The sequence below is a fragment of the Protomyctophum bolini genome (assembly GCF_963924005.1).
Source record: "Protomyctophum bolini genome assembly, chromosome: 18".
Lineage (NCBI taxonomy): Eukaryota > Metazoa > Chordata > Actinopteri > Myctophiformes > Myctophidae > Protomyctophum > Protomyctophum bolini.
Genome location: NC_137879.1, coordinates 11,373,622 through 11,398,710, shown reverse-complemented (window position 1 = coordinate 11,398,710; position 25,089 = coordinate 11,373,622). Strand labels below are relative to the sequence as shown.

At 43.8% G+C, this 25,089-nt stretch overlaps 1 protein-coding gene across 1 annotated transcript in view; it reads left to right on the top strand.

Annotated features, from left to right (window-relative positions):
• Positions 1-1,568: 1,568 nt before the first annotated feature.
• Positions 1,569-25,089, top strand: part of LOC308333157 (uncharacterized protein) — a gene marked incomplete at its 3' end in the record, with an annotated part of 35,163 nt that continues 11,642 nt past the window's right edge. The window contains exons 1-2 of the mRNA XM_080789352.1: positions 1,569-1,693; positions 4,028-4,130. Coding sequence (XP_080645478.1) covers positions 4,104-4,130 — 27 coding nt within the window. The 5' untranslated portion in view covers positions 1,569-1,693; positions 4,028-4,103. The remainder of the gene's footprint in view (positions 1,694-4,027; positions 4,131-25,089) is intronic.

Sequence of the window (25,089 nt, the reverse complement as noted above, 5' to 3'; positions counted from 1 at the left end):
TGCTTAGACCTTCTTTTTGCTCTTCCTGAACCTACTGTGGATTATACCAGCTGGGACTAGTTGACTTGGACTGTAGCTCTTCTTGAATGATCTATACGCCCCTTGGACAATGTTGCACCTTGAATAACGTGGCACCTTGAATAATGTCCTGCACCTGACCACCTTATAAATACATACAAAAATAAATAAATAAATACATATATTGCACAGTAATATATACTGTGTGTGTGTGTGTGTGTGTGTGTGTGTGTGTGTGTGTATTAATTATCCCCTTAGTTGTATTGTAAATAAGATAAGAGAGACCCTACGAGTGTGCTGTTTGTAAATGAGATAAGTGAGACCCTACGAGTGTGCCGTTTGTGGAACAAGCTTCTAAGTTTTCTTTCCTGCCTTGATCTCCTTACAAAGCCCCCCTCCCTTCTTCCCTTTCTTTGGAGTAATAACACGCTGGGATGCAAAAACTAATTTCACCCACTTTTTTACTGTAAAACTGTGATGTGACAATAAAGGTGATTCTGATTCAATGCCTCTGTCATCTTGCTGTAGGTGGCTGAAGACGTTTTATTATATGATGGTGTCACACCTCGCTCCTCTGCCTTTGCATTTGAACAGTGACTTAGGTCTTAACCACTGGAATAATATTTGGCTTGACCTTAATAGTTATGTGTTTGATTTATGTTCTGTTTTTGCTTAAGTCAAGAAAGGAAGTTATTAGTATTGCCTTTGTAGATGATGTAATACTGCAGTCCTAATACTGCAGAGGTTTTGGACTTAATTCTGTTATTTTCTGTATGTTCAGTATTTTGCCTTGTCTTTTCTGTTCTGTTTGGTTTTGTGTATCTTATTTTGTAGTATTGTTCTGTGCCTTCCTGCCTCCTCTTGTTGGTGTTTCCTGTTTTGTCTTACCTACCTGATTATTGTTGCCTTTAGTCACCTGTGTTCTGTTTGCCTGTAGCCTATCCTGTGTTTGATTGTATTTTGAGTTCACCTGTGTCTTGTTACCCCAGTCTATTTAAGCCCTGTGTTTGGAGCGTGTTCTTGTTGGTTTGTAAACCTGTCAAGTGAGTGTATGTGATATTGGTGTAAGCCTTTGTTTTGCCCCATCTTGGAAGAACCTTGGTTTAGTTAAATAAACACTTTGAAGATAGTGTTTGCTTTGCATCCATGGAGTCCAAGTAGGGACGGGGACGACGACGACGGGGGAGATATGGTGATGAATATCGTCGGGACGAAACAATGTCTCCACGATAGGCCGTTTCAGAGATATAGTACAGTGAATGCACATTCTATGATTTGCAGTTCTATACCTAATTTATACTTCCTATGTAGAACAAGGATTTCGGTCTAAATCGTCTTACTCCTTTTTCTTTTCGTTTTTGTTACATTGTAGGTGGTTTTACTGTTAAGTAACTTGAAAAATAACCATAAAAACAGATTGAAAAAATATCGTGATAATATTGTGTAGGATTGTGATACTGCTTGAAAGCAATATCGTGATATAATATTTTTCCATATCGCCCATCCTTAGGTCAAAGATCCTACGTGTCTTCCACGGATGGCGGAGACACCAATGAGTGCATCCTGACCAGCTGCGTCACCACTTGCTGTGGGAACTGTACCGCAATGTGCTGCCTAGGGTAGTACAGGCAGCCCAGAGCATCAGTGGACGTGAGGTTCCCTCCGGCCGTTGTGTGTGAGTAAAGCTGGTTGGATTTTCTCAAGCAATATCCTTTTTGACTGACTGATTGAAAATGTTACTCACACATCACATAGAATGGGTACATTTCAAACGAAAGCGGGTGCAGTACTTAGTTTAGACAGTTTTTGGTTTAGACTAGTCATTGGTTAGACCAGTCATTAGTCCTACAACTACAACCAATCTCAAACTCTCACCCTATAAACCTAACCTCCCACGGGGCAGCACACCTAAACCTAACCTTAACCCATGTCTAACCAATGACTAGTCTAAACTAAGTATGCACCCCACGAAAGCACAAGTCAATACAAAAACTGTTATGAGGATGAAACCAGAGAAGTACTAAGACTTGTTTACTTCAGGGTCCTCCACATTTAAAGATGGGTTCTCTTTGAGACCGGTTTTGAAGGAGTCGAGGGATTCACATTTCTTAATGGCTGTTGGTAGGGCATTCCACATTTTAGTTAGCCTGACACATTTCGTTTCACTTCATTATTCAGACTGAAAGCCCTCCCCACGGCAGCAGTTTATGGGATGGGTGTCATAGGGAGAGACTCCAGACCTGAATCGCCAGAACATATTTTCTTAATGGGTGTGGCTAGCCATTCAGGGCTGGAGCCAGGCTACATTTTAGTGGCATAGGAGCGAAATGACTGTTTTAGCTGCTACTGTCTGGCAAGCGGTTCTGCATTTTCAAGCAGAATATGTTAACGATTCGACCTGACATCAGGTTGACTGACTGAAATGTGTTCTTGTTCGCGGATGACTCTGCACTCCTGGTCTCGGACAAGGACAAATACATTGCTGGTTGAAAAAGCCTCGGTAAAATCTGCACATGGCTCGCTGATGACAAACCGTAAACCTGGGCAAAACGGAATACATCATTTTTTACTGCAAAATTAACCTCAGTATAAGGCCTAAGTCAGAGTGGGTGACACGGTTTGATGTGAGAACATTCTTTCCAGTGAAAAAATGGCCAAAAAGGTATTCAAGAAAGTCAACCAAAGAACACGATTTTGGGGCAGGATCTCCTCGTTTTGATTGATTGATTGATTGATTACTTTATTAGACAGAAATGTAAAGCACAAGGTACAGTCCGACAGTTTCCATTGCTTTCATTGTGGTCCTATAAATATAACGTTGGTCAGTAGGAATGCACTGAAGACACTATAGCTGGAGCACTTCATTTTAGACTATGCATGGTATCCCACTCTAGCACCTCAAAGGCATTAAAAGCAAAACTTCAGACCTCTCAAAACAAACTGATCGGGTTGCTGCTAAACCTCACACCTATAGGACTCTCCTAACCCCTGCTCATAGGGTGGATGGCTCATGCAGGGTAAGGACAGAGTACAGCAACTTGGGCAATGGGCCTATACGTGAGAGACAACACCAGAGCTCCACTGAGCTCGTTCAACCCAGATTCGGCACAAACACGGGGTTAAATTCGTTAACCGTTATGCCACCAAAGTGTGGAATGCCCCACCAACAGCCAGCCATCAAAAAGTGTGACTCCCTTTACCCTCCTTCAAAACCGACATAAAAGAGCGCCTGTCTGCAATTTGCAACTGGTCTTCTAAGCTTGACACCATAAATTACACCCCTACCCCAATCAATATCTTATATTCATAGTTTTATTGCTCCTAGTGTTGATGTTATGCGTCTTTAAATGTCTTGATGAATTGAATACATAGGACGACAATGGAAATAAGGGCTTTTTTCCCCCCTCACGGCAAAATCTTGCGTCCCCTGCCGACAGAAGGTAGAAAGTAGAAACGTATACACTGTAATACACTAAACCATATGCACACATGGATGTGCATGCACATAATGTAAATATATGCTGTTGTATAGAATATATTTAAAGCATACCGTATGCATATGGACACGCGCACGCACACTCGCACACAAACACACACCGAAAATAGCCTCCAAGTCACACTTTTCATGGGGTCAGTCAGAGTGGTTAGTGGTGAGGTCTATACTGTCAAAGAAGATGGACTGTATGTATTTGCAGAGAACGGCTTTTCCACAGTGTGGACTGCTGTCAGTTTAAAATAACTTCATCCTGCATTGACATTTATTGCCTTGTTTATTCCAAATGGTGGTTTATACCAGGTCTGTGTTTATATTTGCCTGAACCTTTGAGCACGTCTAAAAATGGTTTCGAGTACAAACCGCCGCCATGTTGACTCGCTCACGGGGACATAATGCTATTATTTGGCAGTAGTACGTGGCACATGCAGTGGAGGAGTAGTATTGATTTAGTTAGACTAAAACTATGACAAAAAAATGTTAGCCGACTAATCTTTTTTTCATGATTTGTTTTAGGCTTTTGTGCCTTTGATATAGTTACAGTGAAGACGGACAGGAAAGAGGGAGAGAGAGACATGCAGCAAAGGTCGTCATGAACAGGCCAGAGCCTTTTTTCAAGGTAAGCTATGGTGGCTAAGACTAAATATATTTTCAAATGACCGAAATGAAGTGGCAAATGTATGTTTTGTAATAATAATCAAAATCTACAAAGTAACTAGTAACTAAACTAAAAAAGTTTTCAAATAAATGTAGTGGAGTAAAAGTACAATATTTGCATTCGAGATGTGTAGCGGAGTAATGGTAAAAGTAATGGAAATTGGAAATACTCCCAGTAAAGTAAAAGTACCTTAAAATGTTACTTATGTACAGTACTTGAGTAAATATACTTTGTTGCGTTCCACCGCTGACCATGAGCGTGTCGTAACATGGTTTTGAGCACTACAAACCGCCATGTTGACTCACTGGCGCGGACATAATGCTATTATTTGGCAGCAGCCGCACATGGCAGTGCAGGAGCCTCTTCCTTCCTTGTGGGCATGAAGGGATAAAATGGATTATCTTACATCTTCTGAGTGTCAGTGGTGTCTATAGCTGTCCTCTTCTGGTGACACGCTCTATTCAGAGCGCTAGAACTGCATATCCCCACCCCCCCCCCACCCCCCCAATCATTTGATACAGTGAAGTAGCTGTCTGACCCAAATGAAGGTGTGATGCTGATACGTCCTTCCAGACTTCAGACAGCCACGGAGATTGGGTTTTGCGGAAATCTGATGAGGCGACATAAACCCCACGAACTCATTGTCCCCTTTAGTTCTTGCAGAAAAGCTTTGTGTTGGAGTCAGACCGCTGTCCACGTCTCGCACGCTGCCCGGTAACCATTTATTCCAGTATCTAGATGAGCTTTCATTTTGTTGTCCACTGCGGTGCGGAAATATGGCCTCCTCTTGAACCCAGACTAGTGCATTATGCATTTTGTATCATATAGCATCATTCTTACTATACCTTTTAAGACCCTTTCAAACTGCAAGCAAAGCACACACAGTAAAATCCAGTGTGTTCGTTTACCGGATTTTTTTGTTTGTTGAGAAATTCTCATGTCCAACAACCTCTCGACTTCAGAGTCAAGATGTTGAGAGACCTTTTATCTGACTGCATGGCTAACTGACCGGACTGTCTTTTTATATACCTCCTCACGCAGCGTTGGGCTGTACATTTAAGCCGTGTGTGTGTCTCACGTTTTATGGCCTGGCATATTCGTCCATGGAGAGATTAGAGTCCACGAGACAGGTTTGGAAAGTGACTCCGTACTAGCCGAGGGGGGGGAGGGAGATAAGAGGTACCGGGGGCCGTATGAAATAAACCCAGCTCGTTCCCACACACATGGCCGCAGGGACAATCATCAATTCGCGCCTGTCATCCTCGCCCTCCGGTATACTGTCTCATTATGATTATCTCTCAAATACACATAGTGCATAAAAGTGCCAGTAAATCAGATGCACTTCTTTATGGCTGTATAGGTTTCAGGCTTTCACGGCGTAATGAAATTCAGTGATCCTTCATGGAGAGGAGACGGGGCGCCGGCGCGGAGTCATCGAGACTGTTTGAATTATCTCTGGGTATACATAGAGATGATTATTATTATATATTTCTTGACCCATTTAACAACAGACAGCATAATATTCAAGTACGGATTAACCGCGTTGAAAGTGCGCAGTAAAACCCGGAGCGTCAATTTAACTCATTTCAGGGTTTAACCACTTAAGCCCTATATATTGCACTTTGTTGCACAGCGGTGTTGCGTGATAAGAATAGCAGACCTACAAGCTCACAACGCATCGCATCGAGATGCGTTGTGAGCTTGTATATCTGCTGTTTTCCCATAGTAGGGAGACCAGGTTGAGAAAGTAGTTGAATCGACGCTCCGGAAATTGATAGTGTGGTTGTGACAAGTGGGAAGACCTTCCCTCTCACCGATCTTGGGTGGTCTCCACTCTTCCTGTTACATTGCACTCTTCCGTCACCCCCCCCCCCCCTCTCTCTACTATACTATTAAACTATACCCTCTGCCTTGACGGCCATTTGTAAAACTTCAACGGAGCACGACAGAGAGACGTGCGCTGCCGAGCAGAGAGCAACAAAAACGCACGCGGAGGCTCGAAGATCTCACTCCTCTAAAGAGACTGTTAAATATGAGTCAGCTGTTGTGCTTGGGAGTCCGACAACAACTTTAATTCCTGGTCTCCAAGCCGCCTCCCCTCCCCCCCCCCCCCACCCATCCCCACGTCATCCCCCGCCCCTCCTCCTCCTCCTCCTCCGCTTAAAAGGGGGCTTTGTGGCTGCAGGGCCCCCATCAGTTACCTGCTGACAGGCCGAGCATGAATGATGAGCCGCCCGAGGCGCCCCAGCATACTATGTCAGCTGCTCATAATTTATACATCTTATCTCCGTCAGAACAAAAGACAGAGCGTGGCTTTATGGAAATGAAAACAGAGACTTGTTTAGACTCCAGCGTGTGGAGTGAAGTGGAGTGATCCCATTGATAGCCCTCCCTCCATCCCTCTCTCTCTCTCTCTCTCCTTCTGTCTCTCCTTATAGCCTAACCTCTCTTTCTCCCTCTCTCTTCCTATCCTTCTTTCTCTCTCTCTCTCTCTCTCTCTCTCTCTCTCTCTCTCTCTCTCTCTCTCTGTCTCTCTGTCTCTCTCTCTCTCTCTCTCTCTCTCTCTCTCAGGGCTAGGTTCTCTGCCTCGTCTGGCACTGAGTTCCCCACACCCAGTATGTCTGCCTCACCTTGAGCCTGTGGCGTGCGTGCATGTATGTGTGTGTGTGTGTGTGTGTGTGTGTGTGCGTGCATGCGTGCGGTGAGTGGTGACCCTCAGTCATGTTAGCTCACGCTGCTTGTGTGCGTGTGTACGCGTGCGTGCGTACGTGTGTGCGTGCATGCGCATGTGTGAGTGGTGACCCTCAGTCATGTTAGCTCGCACTGCATAGTGCGTGCGTGCGTGCGTGCGTGCGTGCGTGCGGTTCTGTCTCTGGGAGGGAGGTGACAGAGACATGATACAGAGAGGCGTAGATGAAGCAGCTCATGTTATTCTTTGATATCCAGGTTGCTTTACATGTGAGACTATTTATTTTCACAACCTCTGACCTGGAAAATTAAACCACTCCGCGGCGTGCGTGCTCACAGACCGTGAAAGCATACGTATTGCTACTCGCCGTGCACTGTTGGCAGTGCGGAAAGAAGGGAAAAATAATACGTTGAGGATGGGGAAAATATTCATAGAGTGCCTCTTATTTCCTGGCAGCTTGTCCTTTAAAAAAGAATAACTAGGTAAGATATGATAGCTTAAGTGCGGGGGATATTTAGTTTCCTCACATTCTCTCATGGAGAGGGATGATTTGTTATTAGGGGCGGAAGATCAGTTGAAAACATTCTGAAATGTACATTAAGGATACCTGTAATGCGAGTCACAATGGATGGGATATTGATGAGAAGCATGTGGACGGCAGCCGCGGTGAGGAGCAATTTATCACCGCCGTCGGAATGCTCCCCTACCGAGAGAGAGACGATTCCTCTCCATCGGCTGTGCTTTGGTCCGTAATATCCCGAGTGATTCATTCACTGACTCATCCTCGGCCGCTTTGTCAGATTCAAATTGTCCTCCTGGCCCTTTTGTTTTGCTTTTCTCATGGCCTCGAATCAACAGGGTCCGCGGGGGCGGGGGGGGGGGAGGGAGGGAGGGGGGGGGGGGGGGTGTGGTACTTGCAGCAATTGACATAACTGCCATAACACAACATTCATCACAGCACGAAATATATTTGTTCTGCTTGTCAAAAGTAAGGAGATACTCTGAGTATCTCGTGAGTGCAGCGATAGCTTTTGTGTCGTTCAGCCCCACGGTCTTTATAGTTGTGTGCAACAACATAGGCCTGCAAAGCACATAATCCTTGGCATGGGGATGTTCTTACACACGATATAGACTTTAAGCTAAAAACAACAACAACACTGCGCGCACACACACACACACACACACACACACACACACACACACACACACTACTATTGGCTTTCCCATTTCCTACACACACACGCGCGCACAGACACACGCACACGCACGTCTTTTGCTGTCCGCGCTGATTCCACGGAGGGTTAAACATAAGCAGGAAACAAAACGCTCTAAACACACAAAAGGATGATACCCAAATCTGGTGTGTAATGAGAGAGAGATAAGTCCTGAACAAACAGTGACTCTGACTGAGAGGCCTTGCCCAGACAGGTGTGTCTGGTGAGGCGATGAGAGACTATTACCCACCTTCCTTCCCCCCCCTCTCTCCCTCTTCTCTTCTCTTTTTTTTTTTGCATGTTATCTCCAGCCAGCCCGTTGTGTATGAGTACACCTCTCATAGTTTCCTGGTTCATGACTGCAACAAACAAGCCAACTGTAACTATCAAGGTGAGGAACACGAGCGGATATCTAAAACGGTTGGGCTGATATCCATATCTTTGTGTGTGCGGTCGGGTCGTCTATTCATTGCACTTTGGAAAAACGGGTCGGGCTGGCAGTGGATCATTTGCACTCCAATGACAAGTACATCATCATCCTGCCTGTAACCTTAGCTCTGAGAGACGATGCCGGCTTTGTTCTTTGCCAGGCTCACTTGGGGATGTTTGGCAGCGTGCTGATAGATATGATTATCCTTAATGTCAGTGCATAGCACCGTCCCTGATAACAGATTCTCTCAGTAGAACCCAGCCCGCTTATCTCGGCTGTTATGCCGTCAGGCGCTCAGCGCTAGTCACATTCTGTGTGGGGAGATGTTATGCAGACTACGCTGGTTTAAAAAGAACATTTCTATTTGATTTTTTTGGTATCTTTATGCCAGTGGCCCCTAGAAAACAAACAAACAAACAAAAAAGGGGGGCATGTGTCATTCAAATGGTTAGCAGCAAGTTTCCTGGCAATCCACCCAATAGGTTTTGAGATATCTTCTATGCAACTAGAAATGTTAAAACTCAATCTAAAATCGGCGAAAGTGGCCATTTTCAAGAGGTTTTGGCCATTATCTCTGGAACAGAAGGTCCAATCTGTTCAGTTCAAAGCTTGTTGGATGCATGACTTTGAGGACATATTTGGGGCCTCTAGCAACTCCCGTGGCTCTATAGGCATATTACTGTAGTTTGCGTATATTGTGGGCCGGCACTGTACTGTGGTTGCTTGCAACTACATGCAACTACTCACAACCGTTTGGTTGCAACTAGCAAGGAGTTGCGACTAGTTGCATTGGTGTGGTTTGGGCCTTAGAGCCGCGTCACTCGTTGGGCTGCATAATCCATGAGTAGTACATTACGTTAGGTCTATCTAGAGTTTAGCTCAACACGACAGGCGTCATGTCAAAATGTCCACAACAGGGTCGCGAAGGTTTGACAGTGGTTAAATAGTGTATAACTACCCTGGCAGGAGATAGTCAAAATCCTCACCTGACTCACGGTCAAAATCCTCACCTGACTCACACTGGTGACAGGGAGGGACGGTATGGGGGTGGGTGTGGTGATTGTAGTGGCCGACGGGGGTAGTTGGGGGGGGGGGAGTAGTGTGGGCCCCCAAAGGGGCCACAGGATCCTATTCAGCTCCACTCAGCAGCAAAGTGATGATCCTTGAGGGAGGGGACTGTATCTGCAGATTATGGCTAGGAGATGAGACAGGGCCAGGAAGAGGTGTGTGTGTGTGGGTTTGTGTGTGTGGGTGTGTGTGTGGGGCGGGGGGGATGCAGACGCGGGAATGCCAGCTGCCAGACAGTTCCCCATGTGCAACACATGTCTCTCAGCACCTACTGTTCCGCTATGCGAAGCCCCCCCTTTTCGCCATTAGGATGACAGAACAGTTCATATCCTGTGCTGGGATGATAGATATGTCATATCTCTGAAAACCTCTGTTTGTCTTCCACAGGTGTGTGTGAGTGAGCGCCCCTTTTTTCTCCCCGGCAGACAGACAGCGCAGTATAAAGCGCACATGGCGCTTTCCCCCCCTATAGTGATTTGGCATGCAGAGACAGTATCAAAGGGGAGATCTTTCCCATGCAATTATGTCAGAGAATAAAGGTGATGAGGTGTGTCACACAGGGGATCAAACAGTCTGCAGTGAAAGCTGATTACAATAAGGGGCAAAGCTTCCGCACACTGAATGGCATGGCTTAAAGGTAGATTCAGTGATTTCACTTAATTCAAATATCACTTTTTATTTTATAATCCTCCCTACTATAGAGTGTGCTGACCATATAATTAGTTCCTCCCTATCCCCAGTGAACCGCAGGGGTCAAAAAACCCTAGTTTCGGCTTTGGTGGTGGGTGAGAAAGCCTTCATCCAATCAGGATAGAGGAGGCGGGCCTTGGTGCGCGTGCTGTTGGCCTGTTGTGAAAGTACTTGCGCGCTCTGCTTGCGCACTAGTTGGCCATTTATGGCCTACTAGTGTGCAAGTATGCACTCGACAGAGTGCAGTTCTAGTTTCATTATATTTCTTTTCAATATATAATATATCTACATCGATAAAACTGTATTTCTTATATAGATAGAAACTTGAACCATACTTAATAATACTAGGTGTTTATATGCATAAAGTAGGTAGGTAGCAAATAGTTACACCTAATAATTAGACATTTCAAACGTTCCTTCACAGAGATACTGAGATTTGACAGTTTACAGCGGTCGAAAGTACTTGCGCGCTCTGCACTCGACAGAGTGCATTTCTAGTTTCATTATATTTCTTTTCATATTCCATCTGAATTAGTTAAGTCCCGATCCCGACGGCCTTTACTGCATGTCACTCCCCCATCTCTCTCCCCATTTCCTGTCAGCCTACTGTCTGTCCCACTATACAAAATATAAAATAAAGCCACAAAAAAACACAAAGAGAATAATGTTTGTTTTGGCACCGTTTGTTCTTCTTCACCATTACATCACCTAATCATAGAAACATGAGTTAGACTTTAATAGCGCCCCTCACTTCACACGGGTGTGATTTTTAAGGTTATTGTAGCTGCCAGTTTGTATTTGGTGCGTTTTCATATATGTGCAAAATAGGGATGCCAGGTTGATAGCAGTTAAAATGTAATTAGTTATTGTTTTTGTATTTTTTATAACTACTGTTCATTTGTATGTTCACTAATAACATTGATAAGGCATAAAGGCATACTGTTCTTATAGCACTGGGAAGCTGTTGATAATGATAGCACAAATACAGAATAGCACACATAACGTAGCTACAGTATTGCACAGCTGCTGGTCTGTTCCACAAGTTGATATTATTGTATTACACGTCCCAGCTGCCTACGACTCAAAGGCTAATCCTTGTAATGATATTGTACACTGTGAATGAAGACAGTCTGATTGTGACCTGGAAATACTCATTCTCAACGTTTGTTGCCGTTTAATAAGCAGTGAAGGTAAACATGAAATGGAATCTGGAAGAGGATTGCTGGCCATTATTCCCGGCTGCCATAATACGGCTAATTGGTAATGAGTGGCCTCTCTGAAATGTTTCCTCCTGATAATGTGTGATTGTTCCCCGTTTCTCTTTCATCTCGACGATGAGATAAGTAAAAAGGAGATTTGTCGGCCAGGCGGCCACGCTTAGGCAGCTCAGCACTCTCAAAGGGATTGTTGTTATGTTGCAGTTATGACTAATTCTCTGTGGATTACATTCCCTGTGGAATATTGAGTTAGTGAGAGGTCACTGCTGTTTTCTCTGAGTGGGACCATTTCAGCGCTTTCGCTCTCACGCAGCACTGAAAAGTCCTGTGTGTTGAAATTACGAATGATGGTGTGCGCGCGGGTGACATGCAATCACGGTACAGTGTCCAACTTCAACCTCAACGCAGGTTTACACCAGATATAAAGGAGTGGGTCTTTTGTGCAAGGTTCCAACAAATTCCAAATACATTAAATTACTCTGGAATGATGCTGGGGAATCTATGGTCCATGCAGTTATGCAATACCCATTGTGTATCCGTTTCAACTTGAATACCCGGTGCGGTACCCTTTACCATACTATGTAGAGGTCTGGTAGAGGTTAGTCTCTGATGTCATATAGAGATGACATAAGAGACCTTGACTGTGGCTCAGGAGGCTCAGGAGGTAGAGCAGGTCATCCAATGATCCATGGCGGTTGGAATCCCGGGTCCTCCTGTCTACATGTCGAAGTGTCCTTTGGCAAGACACTGAACCCCAAATTGCTCCCGATGTGCTAGTTGGTACCTTGCATGGCTTCCGCCGCAATCGGTGTATGAATGGGTGAATGTAATGCACTAATGCACTATGTAAAGCACCTTGGATAAAGGCGCTATATAAATGCACCATTTACCATTTAGATCTCCATATACGTATGGTTGTTCAGTCTGACGGTTTTGTGCATGTATGCACTGTCCAGCGTAACATTGGTCAACTATATGGCTCTGTATAGTAAAATAATGGATGGAGTTGTATTGTACACGCTATTATCAGACTGACATGCAGACAGGCAAGACATACTGTACATCCGTGGATTCTGGATAAAACGCCTGGCGGACCGAATTGTCACATGTATGAATGTATTTATTACTGTACTGTATCTTGTATTTTGATGAGGTGGTACTAAATTATAGGCTACTAGTTGTTTAGTTGTTTCTAAGGGCAAACTAGACTGTAGTATACTGTATGCATACAACAGATCAGTTTATTTGATGCATATCAAGGATTGATGCATATCAAGGATTTTACTATTTAGATTGGGGTACATTAAAAACAACTTGGGATCCGTGGTCTAAATGCATATCAAACTGGGTGTCCTGGAAATTAAAATATTACTGCTTTAACTCAAAGCAGGAAAACTAGACTTGCTGAAGTAATGAGTGAGGCTGATGGACAGAATCATAACGCTCTGGCTTCCACGCCGCCGTCCGATGACGCACATGGCTCCATTGCTCCTGAGCGTTCTCTGTGATTTAGCACCTCGCCAGGGAAAGATGAAGGACCTGAATTTATTCACAGGAAGGTGACGGCTATAGCAGTGACTCACTGCCGCGATGCGGTGAAGCAAGAGCTAATTTATCAATGAGCGCGTCCTCCCTCGGAAAGGGCGGAGGAGGCTAGGTTCATAGATTACAAGCGGTTACTTATTTGTGAAATTGTGAAGACGACAGATTTAGAGATGTTGGTGTCCCATTAGATAATAACAAACTATACAAAATAAGCTTAACTGAATGGACTGTACTGTAATTCACATTGCACTGCAGTTGTCGGTCTCCCGCAGTTTGCTGGATTCTTCGCCGACAATTTGTTGCTTCATGCCGTCTAATCATCATGAATTCTCGGAGTGGTGTCGGCAGAGTGTAGTTTCTGGCCTCCGGTAACCCTCTTAGCCCCTCTCTCGAAAAACAGTCAAGTCCTTTAAGGGCTGATAGGTTGTGGGCCGATGCTTAGCAACAGCATTCCTGCGCCTTAAGTAGTAATAAGCCCTTGGCTGCACCCTTTGATGTGGCTGTCAAGGCAGATTTATTTCCTCTTAGCACATTGTCTTCTTGTCCCACATGCATAATGATATGAAAGGAAGTAGTGTTTACACTTTTTTTTGGGGTTGTAATTAAATTGTGTTCCTCATGATTGTGCAGGTGATGTGAGCCATGTATACGGGTGGACTGTGAGTGAGGCGCCCTGCTAAAGCGTGCTTAATGTGATTCTACCGGCTGACATTTCGATAACTGTCACCCTGATGGATGTCTAATCTCATTTTAGGGCAACAGGTCTTTTTCTGCTGTCACAATGACTGAGATATTAGCCTAATTTCCGAATGGTTTATAATAATTAATAAAGCTAATGATTGTATATACTTTTTGAGTAATAACAAACTACACGAAATAAGCTTAATTGAACGGACTGTAATTCACATTGCACTGCAGTCGTCGATGATTATAGTAATTGCCCGACTTTATTATAGAGTGACCCCAAAAAGTCTGCTCGACTACTTGTCTCACAGGTTCTGTGGCATGCACCCGAGCCATAATGTAAAATCAGGGTCCATGCGACTTCATGTGGGTCAATACATCATCATCATCATCATCATCATCATCATCATCATCATCATCATCATCATCATCATACATCATCATCATGCTGTACTTAGCGAGGAGCCCACACTGTTTCCCATTCCTTGAAATACACAGATATGAACCATGATTATTTATTTATGGCTTGGCTTGACTTGTCAACATATTATGCAGTTTAGCAAAATTGCGTATTTTCCAGTATATTATATTTGTGCCCCGTTTTGGGCATGTCATCATCGGCGTACAATACATTTTCAAAAACAATGGTACAGTATCACGTGAAGAAGAACACAGTTTGCTGGCCACTGCTACAGAGCTGATCATGAGGTTATATATCTTCCCTTCTTCTCTGGAATCCTGCCTCAAAGCAGACCAGAGGAAAACTGTCGTTCCCTGATGTCATCGCTAGGGACATATGCATCAGTAAGCAGGAACTGGGGATGGCAATGAAGGACCAGGAAGTCTGGCATCCGCGGACCAGCCTGTGATGTCATGTGACCAGCCTGTGACGTCAGTCATCTAGATTAGAATGACTTCATGTGACCAGCCTGTGACGTCAGTCATCTACATTAGAATGACATAAATGTATGACTTATTATGACTCCAACTTGAGTTTGAGATAAGGTTTCAGCCCTGATCAAAGCCCCCGCATTGATTTCCAGTATTCCAACTTTCCAAGTATATTAACTATTTACAATTTAGGCTTTCTCGTCTCCGCGCGGCCGGAGACCGTGTGTGAGCCCGTTGGAACTGTTTGGAATAAAGTGTTTGTTCCATGCGTTAAGTCCTACCAGGGAATCTCTCCCCCGACTCCCATACACTTTAAATTAGATTAGATTAAATTTATTGTCACTGCACATAGTATACAGATTACTTTGACAATGAAATTAATAGTGGCGTCTAGCCAGAGTGCAATACACTAATGCAGTAATGGGAATAATACACTTTTGTTTTGAATGTACAGAATGTACAGTATGTACAGTAGTATATAAATAATAGTATATAATAATAATAGTAAATTGGTAAATAAATAAATAAGTATAAATATAAATAAGGAGTATGAGAAGAACAATATCCTGTACAAGTGCAAGCAATGCATGAAGATATAATCTAGAATCTGATTTATAGTCAAAATAATCACCTGTGTGAAGTGAGGGGCGCTAATATATTAAAGTCTAACTCATGTTGATTAGGTGATGTAATGGTGATGTAAAACAAACGGTGCCAGCACAAACATTAAACGCCATTAACAATAAAGAGCCAATATGACGTAATGAGGGACAATATGACATTGATGATATTTTCCCTTCATTGTCAATAGCGTCTTTAAAACAAACATTGAACTAAAAACAAAAACACAACTTTTGGTTTGAGGGGCTTTGTCTGTTTGTGTGTACCCCATTGCGATGAATTGATTGGCTGAGCACCCCCTTGCGATGATTTGATTGGCTGAGCACCCCATAGCAATTATTTCATTGGCTGAGCAATGTACGTACTATTGAGGATAAAAAGTGAGGACAGAAAAGTGAGGATGTGATTGGCCGGAATGTGATGATGTATGACGAAGGAACGGAAAGGAAAGGTTCTATGTTTACCCAGGGTAACTGGACTAAGCTCAAGAACTTGTTTACAGCCAGGCCCTGCTCATAGAACATTTCATGGTAGAGGTTCAATGCCTTGTCCAAAGGCACTTCAGCGGTGGTCATTTTAACGTGCCGGTCCGGGGATACGAACTAGCGACCTTCCGATATCAAGACCGCTCCGCAAACCGTTCGGCCACCGCTGCCTTTCATAATGGCTCAGTTATTTTTTACTGATATTTTGGGTCTTTTTTATGCCTTTTTATTGGTAGGTAGACAGTAGTGTGACAGGTAATGAGGAGAGAGATGGTGGAGTGACACGCAGCAAAGGTCGTCGGGATCGGGACTCGAACCCCCGACATGCTGTCAGGCTGGATTACCAGACTAGGTGCCCCGAGTTAAAGTTAAACTTTATTTAATAATAATCCCGTGTGGGAAATTCTGTTTCAGCTTCACAAGCTGATGGCTACTCAGACAGTCATGATGACTGAGCGCACATGGGGGAGCTGTCGGGGTGAGTGTCTCAGTGACAGTTCCGACACGTATACGGTCCCGGGATGCGAACCGGTGACCTTCTGATTAGCAGACGTAACATAACCCCCCTGTAACCACTAAGCTACGGCGGCCCCACATGCTTTGACTTACACTTAATACATTCGGGACAACAGGACTCTTCCTCCCAGTGTGGAGATGATTGAACGTTTTCATATCTGTTGTATTGTTGCAAACAGGCCACCAGTTACCACATCTGTACACGCCAGTTGTTGTTAGCCATGTGGATCGCTTTTGAGTCATATTTTTAGTACACATGACAAAATTGTGGGTGCTTGATCGAGACAAGTGGTGGGGGTTTGCAAAAGGCCTTCAAAGATTGTTCCGCTTGAAGCACATTGCACTGGCAGTGTCTCTTGAGTATCTCTTTTTTTTGTGAAGTACAATGATTATATTCAGTAGAGAAATGAGCCTGGCTTGGATTTTAACATATTAGATATGGAGATCAGAGCGAGAGGTGGTATTGGCGTGTTGTATATTACTTTCTGACTATACTTGGAGGCCTAACCTCTTTCCTTGAAACAAGTAGCCATGATGTTTTATTTTATTTTGATATCTTTTATATTTTGTCTATGCAAAAGTCATCAAGATCAGAGCATGAACTATTCTTTTCAATATGCTACCAAACGGGGACCTTCCAAATCCCCCCATAGTACACAAAACAACAGGTGGTTGTGTGAGCAGCAAGTCCTGGAAGGGCAGCAGCGGCGTGGATAAAAGACAAACAACCAAATGAGCAATGCAAACTTCCCCATTTAAATAGAGAGAAGTGGATACTGTATGTGAATGGCTGAGAATAGAAGCATGCAGAGTTGAGGCTTAACCGCCCACCATGCAACGGCAATGAGTTTCCTGACTGAACACTTGCTCTGCACATATCATGTGTGACATTCATATAGATCTGACTCAGTTTGCAAATAAACGTTGTTCTGCGTGTAGCTGAAAACCCTGCCTGCTCCAATGTGCTTCATGGCCCATCAGCTGATTCATGGATTCAAGTCGAACATCCTAATCAGCTAGCTGATCTCCTGATTGATCTGCTATGTTGCCTGACAAGTTGATAGTGTGTTCAGCCAAAGATGAGAGCATCATGTCATGCCATCTGGAGTTACTAGTGGACCTCAACAGAAACCACAACTGAGAACACATGCAAATGCATTAGTTGCAGAGAAACCACAACCAGGACTACATGTGCAAATGCATTAGTTGCAGATCAACATCATGCAACCACTCCTATAGACAGCTATGTGTGTCCCTGGGCCCTGGATTGACAAAACCAGAAGGCAATCACCTTTTCCGCCGCTCACAATGCATATCAACGCAAATCATCTACTACTGTATCTGTGCAATTTTTTTCAACAAATAAAATAAAATAATAATAATTACAATGACATGCCCAAAATATAGGGTTAATCATTGTAATGAGAAAATAGCACGTTTTATTTAGTATTTTTTTATAATTTTGTAATTAACAACATGCAATGTGCTTTCTATAGGAGAGTTCCTGTCAGTGAGTCTTCGTGGGTCGGCCATAATCAGAGCCGTATAGTTTGAGAGCGCGTTGTCTTGCTTCAGCTGGAACATCCCCTGTCATTTCTCACCACTAACAAAGCGCCCGGTCCCCTTCTACCCTGAGTGAAGCCTTTAACATTCACATCTTCTAAAGGCCTTATTTGAAAGTGCTGGTCATGCATGCAAACAAGGGGCTGCTATGAAACCATGTCCTTTGTCCGACTCACAATAGCATTTCAACCAGCGGGTAACAGCTGGGATCTCCATAGAACTGGCATTACTTTCATGTCAAGTGTCACCGAGGGCAATGGAGTGGCCAAATCTTAGAAGAAAAAGAAAGAAATCTCTACATGTTCAGATCCTGTTTATCCTGTTCATCCTTGCCTCTACACTTTTTCCAGTTTAGCCCTGGTTAACTATTTTGGGCATGTTGGTATGGATTCTAAATTGTTCAAAATAATAATAATAAAAAACAATAGCCAAAATAACAGTTCTACAAGATACCAATGCATTGCATATGTACTTCGTCATACAACAAATAGCTAAAATAGCAGATCAGCGATCTCAAACTGGTTGATTGCGTAGTCGTTTTGACATCATTTCATGTTCTTTCAAAGTCAGGCTATAAAGCTATGCTGTCTGTAGGGCTTTGCAAAGGATACTAGGTTGTGTCTCTGCTTCGCAAGAGAAAGGCTGAGCCTAGCAAAGCTAACACCAAAAGATGAGTAATCACCTGTCTTTAAAACAACAAAACCAGACTGTGGGTTTGTCTGTGTTTACATGACAGATGATTCAGTGTCCTCCTATAAGCACAAAGCAGCCGATGGGGTTTTTTATTATTTCTGTTTTAAAAATCTCAAAGGGCACGTTCCAAGCTGTGTGAAGTCCTACACGACTTGACATAAAAATAAATGGTTCAGCCTTCATCTCGCTATATTACTCTTAATGAGCAGGCCTCTTCCTTCCTGGTTAAGACGATGGGTCATTGGAGAGAGGGAGGGGGGGGGGGGGGGGGGAGGGAGGAGGAAGGGAGGCCTTCACTGAGGAGCGAAAGTATAGAGATAAACAAAACCCTAACGTAACCCTAACCCACAGAGGTAAAAGCGGAAAAAAGAAGCACAGAAGCACAGAAGAGTAAAGACAGGAAGTGAAGACGGAGAGAGAACCATGGAAGAAGTAGAGATAGAGGAGGGATATGCGAGGGGGGGGGGGGGTGGGGGGGGGCGGCAGAGAATAGGGAGGGGAGGATAGGGGGGGGTGGGGGGTGTCCTGGAGGTCTAGGTTGTTTGATCAGCAGACAGAAGGGTGGATGAAAGGCCCTCGATGCTGATAGTGGAACGCAGACTGAGCCCCCGGAGTGATTGACATCCTCGCTGCTCCGCTGTAGGCCGAGGGGAGGGGCGGTGAGGGAGGGAGGGGGGTCACTCACGCATGCACATGTGCACACACACACACACGCACACGCACACGCACACGCACACGCACACACACATATACACACACACAGAAGCCTGTGCCTGGTTTTTACGTTTGCATCCTCTGCTGCCCGTGGGTGGTTGTGTTAATAATGTGGCAACTGGGAAGATTAATTGTGGACAAGCAGCAGGATTACGAGGGTCTTTGTGGGAGCAAAGGGAGCGCTGGGTGGGAAAGGCCTGTGATCTGTGAGGCTCAGAGGAAATTAGTCAGGGCAGACTGGAGCTGCCTTTTAACAGGGTACTTAGGAAATGAAAGCCCTGCGCAAAGAGGATATTGAAATAAGTATAAGCAGGAAGAATTGTTGACATTCTCGAGGAGCCAAAATGCGGTTTAAATGCACGGCGTCCGGCCCGGACACAACACAAACATCTCCACGGGTGACGCAAATGTGTCCAATCAATCGGTACCTTTTCAATGATGTTTTAAACAAAACATAAACCGAGTATTAATTACATAACATCAACAAATGAAATAGAACAATGCCCCCCCCCCCCCCCCCCCCCTCCGTTTTCCCTAAAGAGAAATAGAATAGAAAGAACAAGTTGGCTCTTGTCTTGTTAACACTGAATGTGGTGGTAGAGCAGGGGTTGCTAACATTAGCTTGCTAAACTAACACAACAAAAGCATCATGGCACAGCTGCAGCTGTCCTCACAGCAGCATCATCCACCATGCTCTGTGGAAAGTAACTAAGTACATTTACTCAAGTACTGTACTTAAGTACTTCACTGGAGTATTAACAATTTCCAATACTTTTACTTCTACTCCACTACATCCCGGATCCAAATATTGCACCTTTACTCCACTACGTTTATTGAACACTTTAGTTACTATAGTAGTTATACTTTGTAGATTTTGATTAGTTTTTGCAAAACATACATTAGCCACTTAATTTTGGCCATTTGAAAATAGCCGATCTACAAGCTCACCGTGTGTTATACATCTGAAAACTAAATGGCACATTCTGCATAATGACTACTTTCTACTTTTGGTACTTTAAGTAGACTATACATTTTGAATTCCGGACTTTTACCGGTTCTACATTGCAGTATTGATACTTTTATTTGTGAGTACTTTTCCCCACCAGTACTGCTCTGCCTGTGAAGGAAGGTTTGAGCAGCAGGAAGGGTAGAAGTCTCATGTGAAGGAAGGTAGAAGGGTAGAAGTCTCATGCCACCTGTTGGATCGTCCTCACATAGCAACAAAGCACACATAGGAACTCATCTGCTGCATGACCCTCGTGTGACCCTCGCACCACATGGCCACATGTGGCAGTGTCAGCGGTTCAAAGAAAAGAGATGATTTAACACAACGTTATTTTTCTGTGTATCATTATCACCTACTGTAGCAGACGGTTACTGTAAAACCTCGGTGTAACTGTATGAAATGCTGGCCAAACCGTTAAAAAGAATTACAGTTATTTAATGGGAACAGGGGAGTGGAGAAAGCCTAGTCAAGCGATGCACGGCTCCGATAACTGCGTTTCAAACTGCATACAGTCGTGGAGCCAAATGACTTAATTGTGTAAAATTGTGTGGCCCCAATGCAGACGAAAGACCCGTGACAGTCAATTTCCAGCACAAACGCAAGAGAATTCACTTTGGCTTCATCGATGTTTCGAGCCTTTTTGCACATGGCTCTCTCCATCAGTAATCATTTAAATAATAGGCAAGCATCTGGACATTTAGGCCTCTTAATTGAAACAGTGGTTGTTTTCCAGAAGAAGAGAAATCATGAAAAATGGGCCTGTCAGCGTGGAACTCGGCGGCCAAAAGACAAAGCGGCGGAGCCGTTACAAACATAAACATGTAGGTTAGTTTGTAATGATGTCAATTATGAAATAATGATGCTCTGAAACTGAAGACAAAGAACTAGAACCCTTGATCCTACAAATAAATTCATGTAATAATATGCATCTAACATAATTATCTACTACAACTTTATTCCTCGCGTTAAGAAGGAAAATAATCATACAGTTTAATTTGACCTCTGTGCCAGATGGGAGAATAAAAATAAAATAAAAAGCCATATATCAAAAACATGTTGGTTACGAGGCCATTCTAATTCAAGATGTGGTGTTGCAATGTAAGCCACTTGATCTATGTGAGCCTTAGCAGATTCCCAGTATCGCTTGCCAATATCTGGAAAGATATACAATTGCAAATGTGTGTGTGTCATGATGTGCTTTGTAAGAAATTCCTAATGCTCTGAGCCGTGTGTGATTTGTGGTCTCAGAATTGAGCATCTGAAATATTGTCTTGTATTTCAAGTATGTTTTTAGTTGTGCCAAGATGTTGCAGCGCTCATTATTCTCCTCTTGACTTTTGAAGCTCCACGATCGTTTATCAGTGAGATTTACTGGCAGACGGGCTTCCAGATGTTTTACGTATCTTTTATCGTGGACTCATAATCCTCTTTGCAAAGTTGGGTCACGACGGTTGTTGCAGACGTTATCTGGTTGTTTTAAATCATTAAACAATAGAGCCGCTACTCTACGAAGGACTGGGCATGACGCTAATTTAAAGATCATCAGGGCTCTATATGTCATTGGCTCCTTTCTTCCCTCTGCACGGAATCTGTTTGCTCAAAGAAAACCGCTCTACAAGCTTGAAGATTGTCTATTTTCGCCAAATGTTAGCGAATGGACGCTGTGGTTCGTGTGGTTGAATCCAGTCATTTACATCTGATTCCTCTCTGCAGTTGGCCATCCAGCACTATAAGTAATAATAGACTATTGGGACCGAACCCATTTTTTTCCACCGCGTGGAACAAAGATTTCTCTACTGCTGTCCTATTGCATTAAGACAACTCTTCTCGCTGTCATAACTTATATATAAATAAACCATAAAAAAGCATAAATTATGGAGAAAAAAAGTATTCTGTTATCAATCCACTTCATCTTCATCATAACCGGAAGTTATGCGGGAGCCGGGAACGCGTACTCAGTGGCAAAAAACTACTTTCTGGCATTGACATCCAAACAGAAAAGTATCTGATTGCATTAAACGATGTTAAAGGACGTTTAACTTACTTGGCCACTCACTTTGCCACTCGATTTACCACTCGCTTTATGCATGTGCATAGGCATACCCTCTACAGGGATGCTAGGGTTCGTGCGGTTTAAAAACGTTGGACGGGGCAGTACAGTAAGAACCTGGAGACCACTGGTAAAAATAGTCTTAATCATGGGAGTATAAGTGCATGCATATTACATTAATAGGTTCTTTAAGCAATGAATCACTGCAAATGAGCGGGAAAAACCATCGCTTCTGCATGACTCTATTAACTCATTTTGGACTGAGGTCGATTAAAAAAAAATGCTTCTAAAAACCCATGTTTCTATATGTCAGTGGTGTTCATGTCAAGCACCCCCAGAATTATCTCTATTGGGCCACGGACCCCCATCTCAAAATATGTAGTTCTAGGGACCCCCCCAGAAGCAAATATTTTAGTTAAAAATGTTCGCTCTGAAATATATATTCAATGATTTGCGCCTCATTTTAACGGTTTTTCAAAAATAGCAGACCTACAAGCTCGCAGCGTGCCACTCGGTGGCGCGCTATGAGCTTGTAGATCTGCTATTTTTCAATGGCTAAAGCATTACATAATGCTAACACCAAAAGGTGTTCCCGCCCAGAATGGATTAAACCAACGCTAACTGCGCTGACCCCGGGGATTGCTCACAAATCGCAGTTACTCGCAGCACTTATCATGAACCCTTGATGAGATTATAATACTCTGCCATGGCCGGATTCTGGGGGGGAAATGTGCTGTGAGGAAAATGGGAGAACTGGCACGACAAATGAGCGAGAGCAGATGTCGGGAGTGTCATTGATTTCATCTCGTTATCTTCGCTGGGGGGGGGGGGGACGCACAACGTCGGAGCTCTTTTCAAGTTCTGGTCATTGTTGTGTCACTTGTCCTCTATGTGGATAATGCATCACTGTTTTGGCATAAGTGACTGAAGGAGAAGGAGGACGTATACTGATTCCAGGAGAGATATAGCAGAAATATAGAAGCTTTTCCGCTTGTGTCTGGTGATAGCGAGATACCGTAGCCATGGGAATGCAGATAAAAAAAAGAAATCCGCCCCGCCCCCGCCCCCCTACTGTTGCTGCGAACAGCACATGGGATTTTGGATATTAGAGCTGTTTCCAAACATCAGTGGGTATTTGGACAACTGTGTTCACACTGACTTTTCTTGAGTGCTCATGCTTTCAGTGAGAGTAGAAACCTGTGTGGCGCGGCGATGCTCGCGGTGAACACATCCATAAATGATCGCCTGCGCACTGCGCACGCCTCTTACATCCATTCTACAGCCTGAGCCACTCCACATTAACTTTCATATCATGTTCCTCTCTTCTCCCCATATCTCAGCTGCGACTTTGTCATGCAGCCAAGCACATAATATGCTCTGAGCCCCTGTATCATGTCCAATTATAATTAGCTTTGTCAGTCCTGAGCCCTACAACCCTCATGCAGATAATATGATAATATGTCTTCATAACCGAGTGACCTTACATGCGCAATATTTCTCCCCTTCTTAAGATTGCATGTCAATAAAGTAATGGAGTCTGGGCGGAGGTGGCGGGGGATGATTTAGATGATTGGCTCTCTCAGGTGCAGTGATGTATAACCGTTATTATTCTACCTGTCAGTGTTGTATACACAGCTGGGCACCGCATGGTGGTGGCCAGGGAGGGAGGGAGAGAGAGAGAGAGAGAGAGAGAGAGACGGCCTTTCAAGGGAGTTCTTTGTTAATAAGCCTTTTATTCTCGTTAACCACTTAAGCCCCTGAAACACAGTCCGATTTCTCAAAACGAGCGTGCGCTTCTCTATGACCTGTCGTTGCACACCTACTCCATAATTGTCGTCCGATGAGTGGCTGGGATGAGGCATCCTGCAATCTGTGTGCAAGCAGGGCCTTAAAACCAAATTACACTCCGGTAGAGTTTGGGGTTTTGTTGTTACCTTGCCATGATGTCCTGCAACAACAATATTGGTTAGATTCCTTCAATAGGTTCTTGGTCGAGAAAAATATATACAGTATTTGATGACGGCAAAATATTTATATGACGGCGGATATATACATATTACATTTGTTTATTACTAGAGCTTCACACGACTTCGGCACGCTCACATCTAGCTGTAAAAAAATCGTTTTCCCATCATGCACCTGTAACCCAACATGCCTTGCACTGCGTTGATGTGCGTGTCACGTGATCGGCCATAGCCAATCGGAAGAAGGAAACACAGCAGTCCAGTTCCTGTTTCTGGGCCGTTTTAAAAGGCTGTTTTCTCTGAATATAGGCTGCATCCGCGGTGATTGAACAGAACGCATTCTGCTAGATGTGCAGCAGGGAACTCTATCAATGTGTTAAATACATAAACTACACAGTGATCTACGTATCTATGGTGTTACATTTATACTTCAAGTAATAGTTAGGACATAAAGAGAGGGTAACATAGATGCAGTGTGTCAGGGAGTGTGTGCGCGTGCGTGCGCACTCTGTTCTTTTGGGCACATAGCGGAGGCACAGCGATATGTACATCCGATATGTACTGTACTCCCATTGATGATCTGATCATCATATAATATTATTATGCATGTGACATGTTAAAGCTACAGTTACATAGATCATGCTGAGCTAAACACATTTGTTTAATTTTGAAGTATTTATATAGAAAGTCCCCACTCTCCACACACAGTGACAGCGCTCCATGTTTACGCACAGACAGACACAATATTCTGTACACTGCAGTGTGTTATGTGTTTCCTTAAGCAATTGATTAATGTGCTCGTCTGACTATATTTCGATGAGGGCTTCGGTCTCCTCATTCAACTACATCTATCCACGGTAACGGGACATCTTTGCGCTGC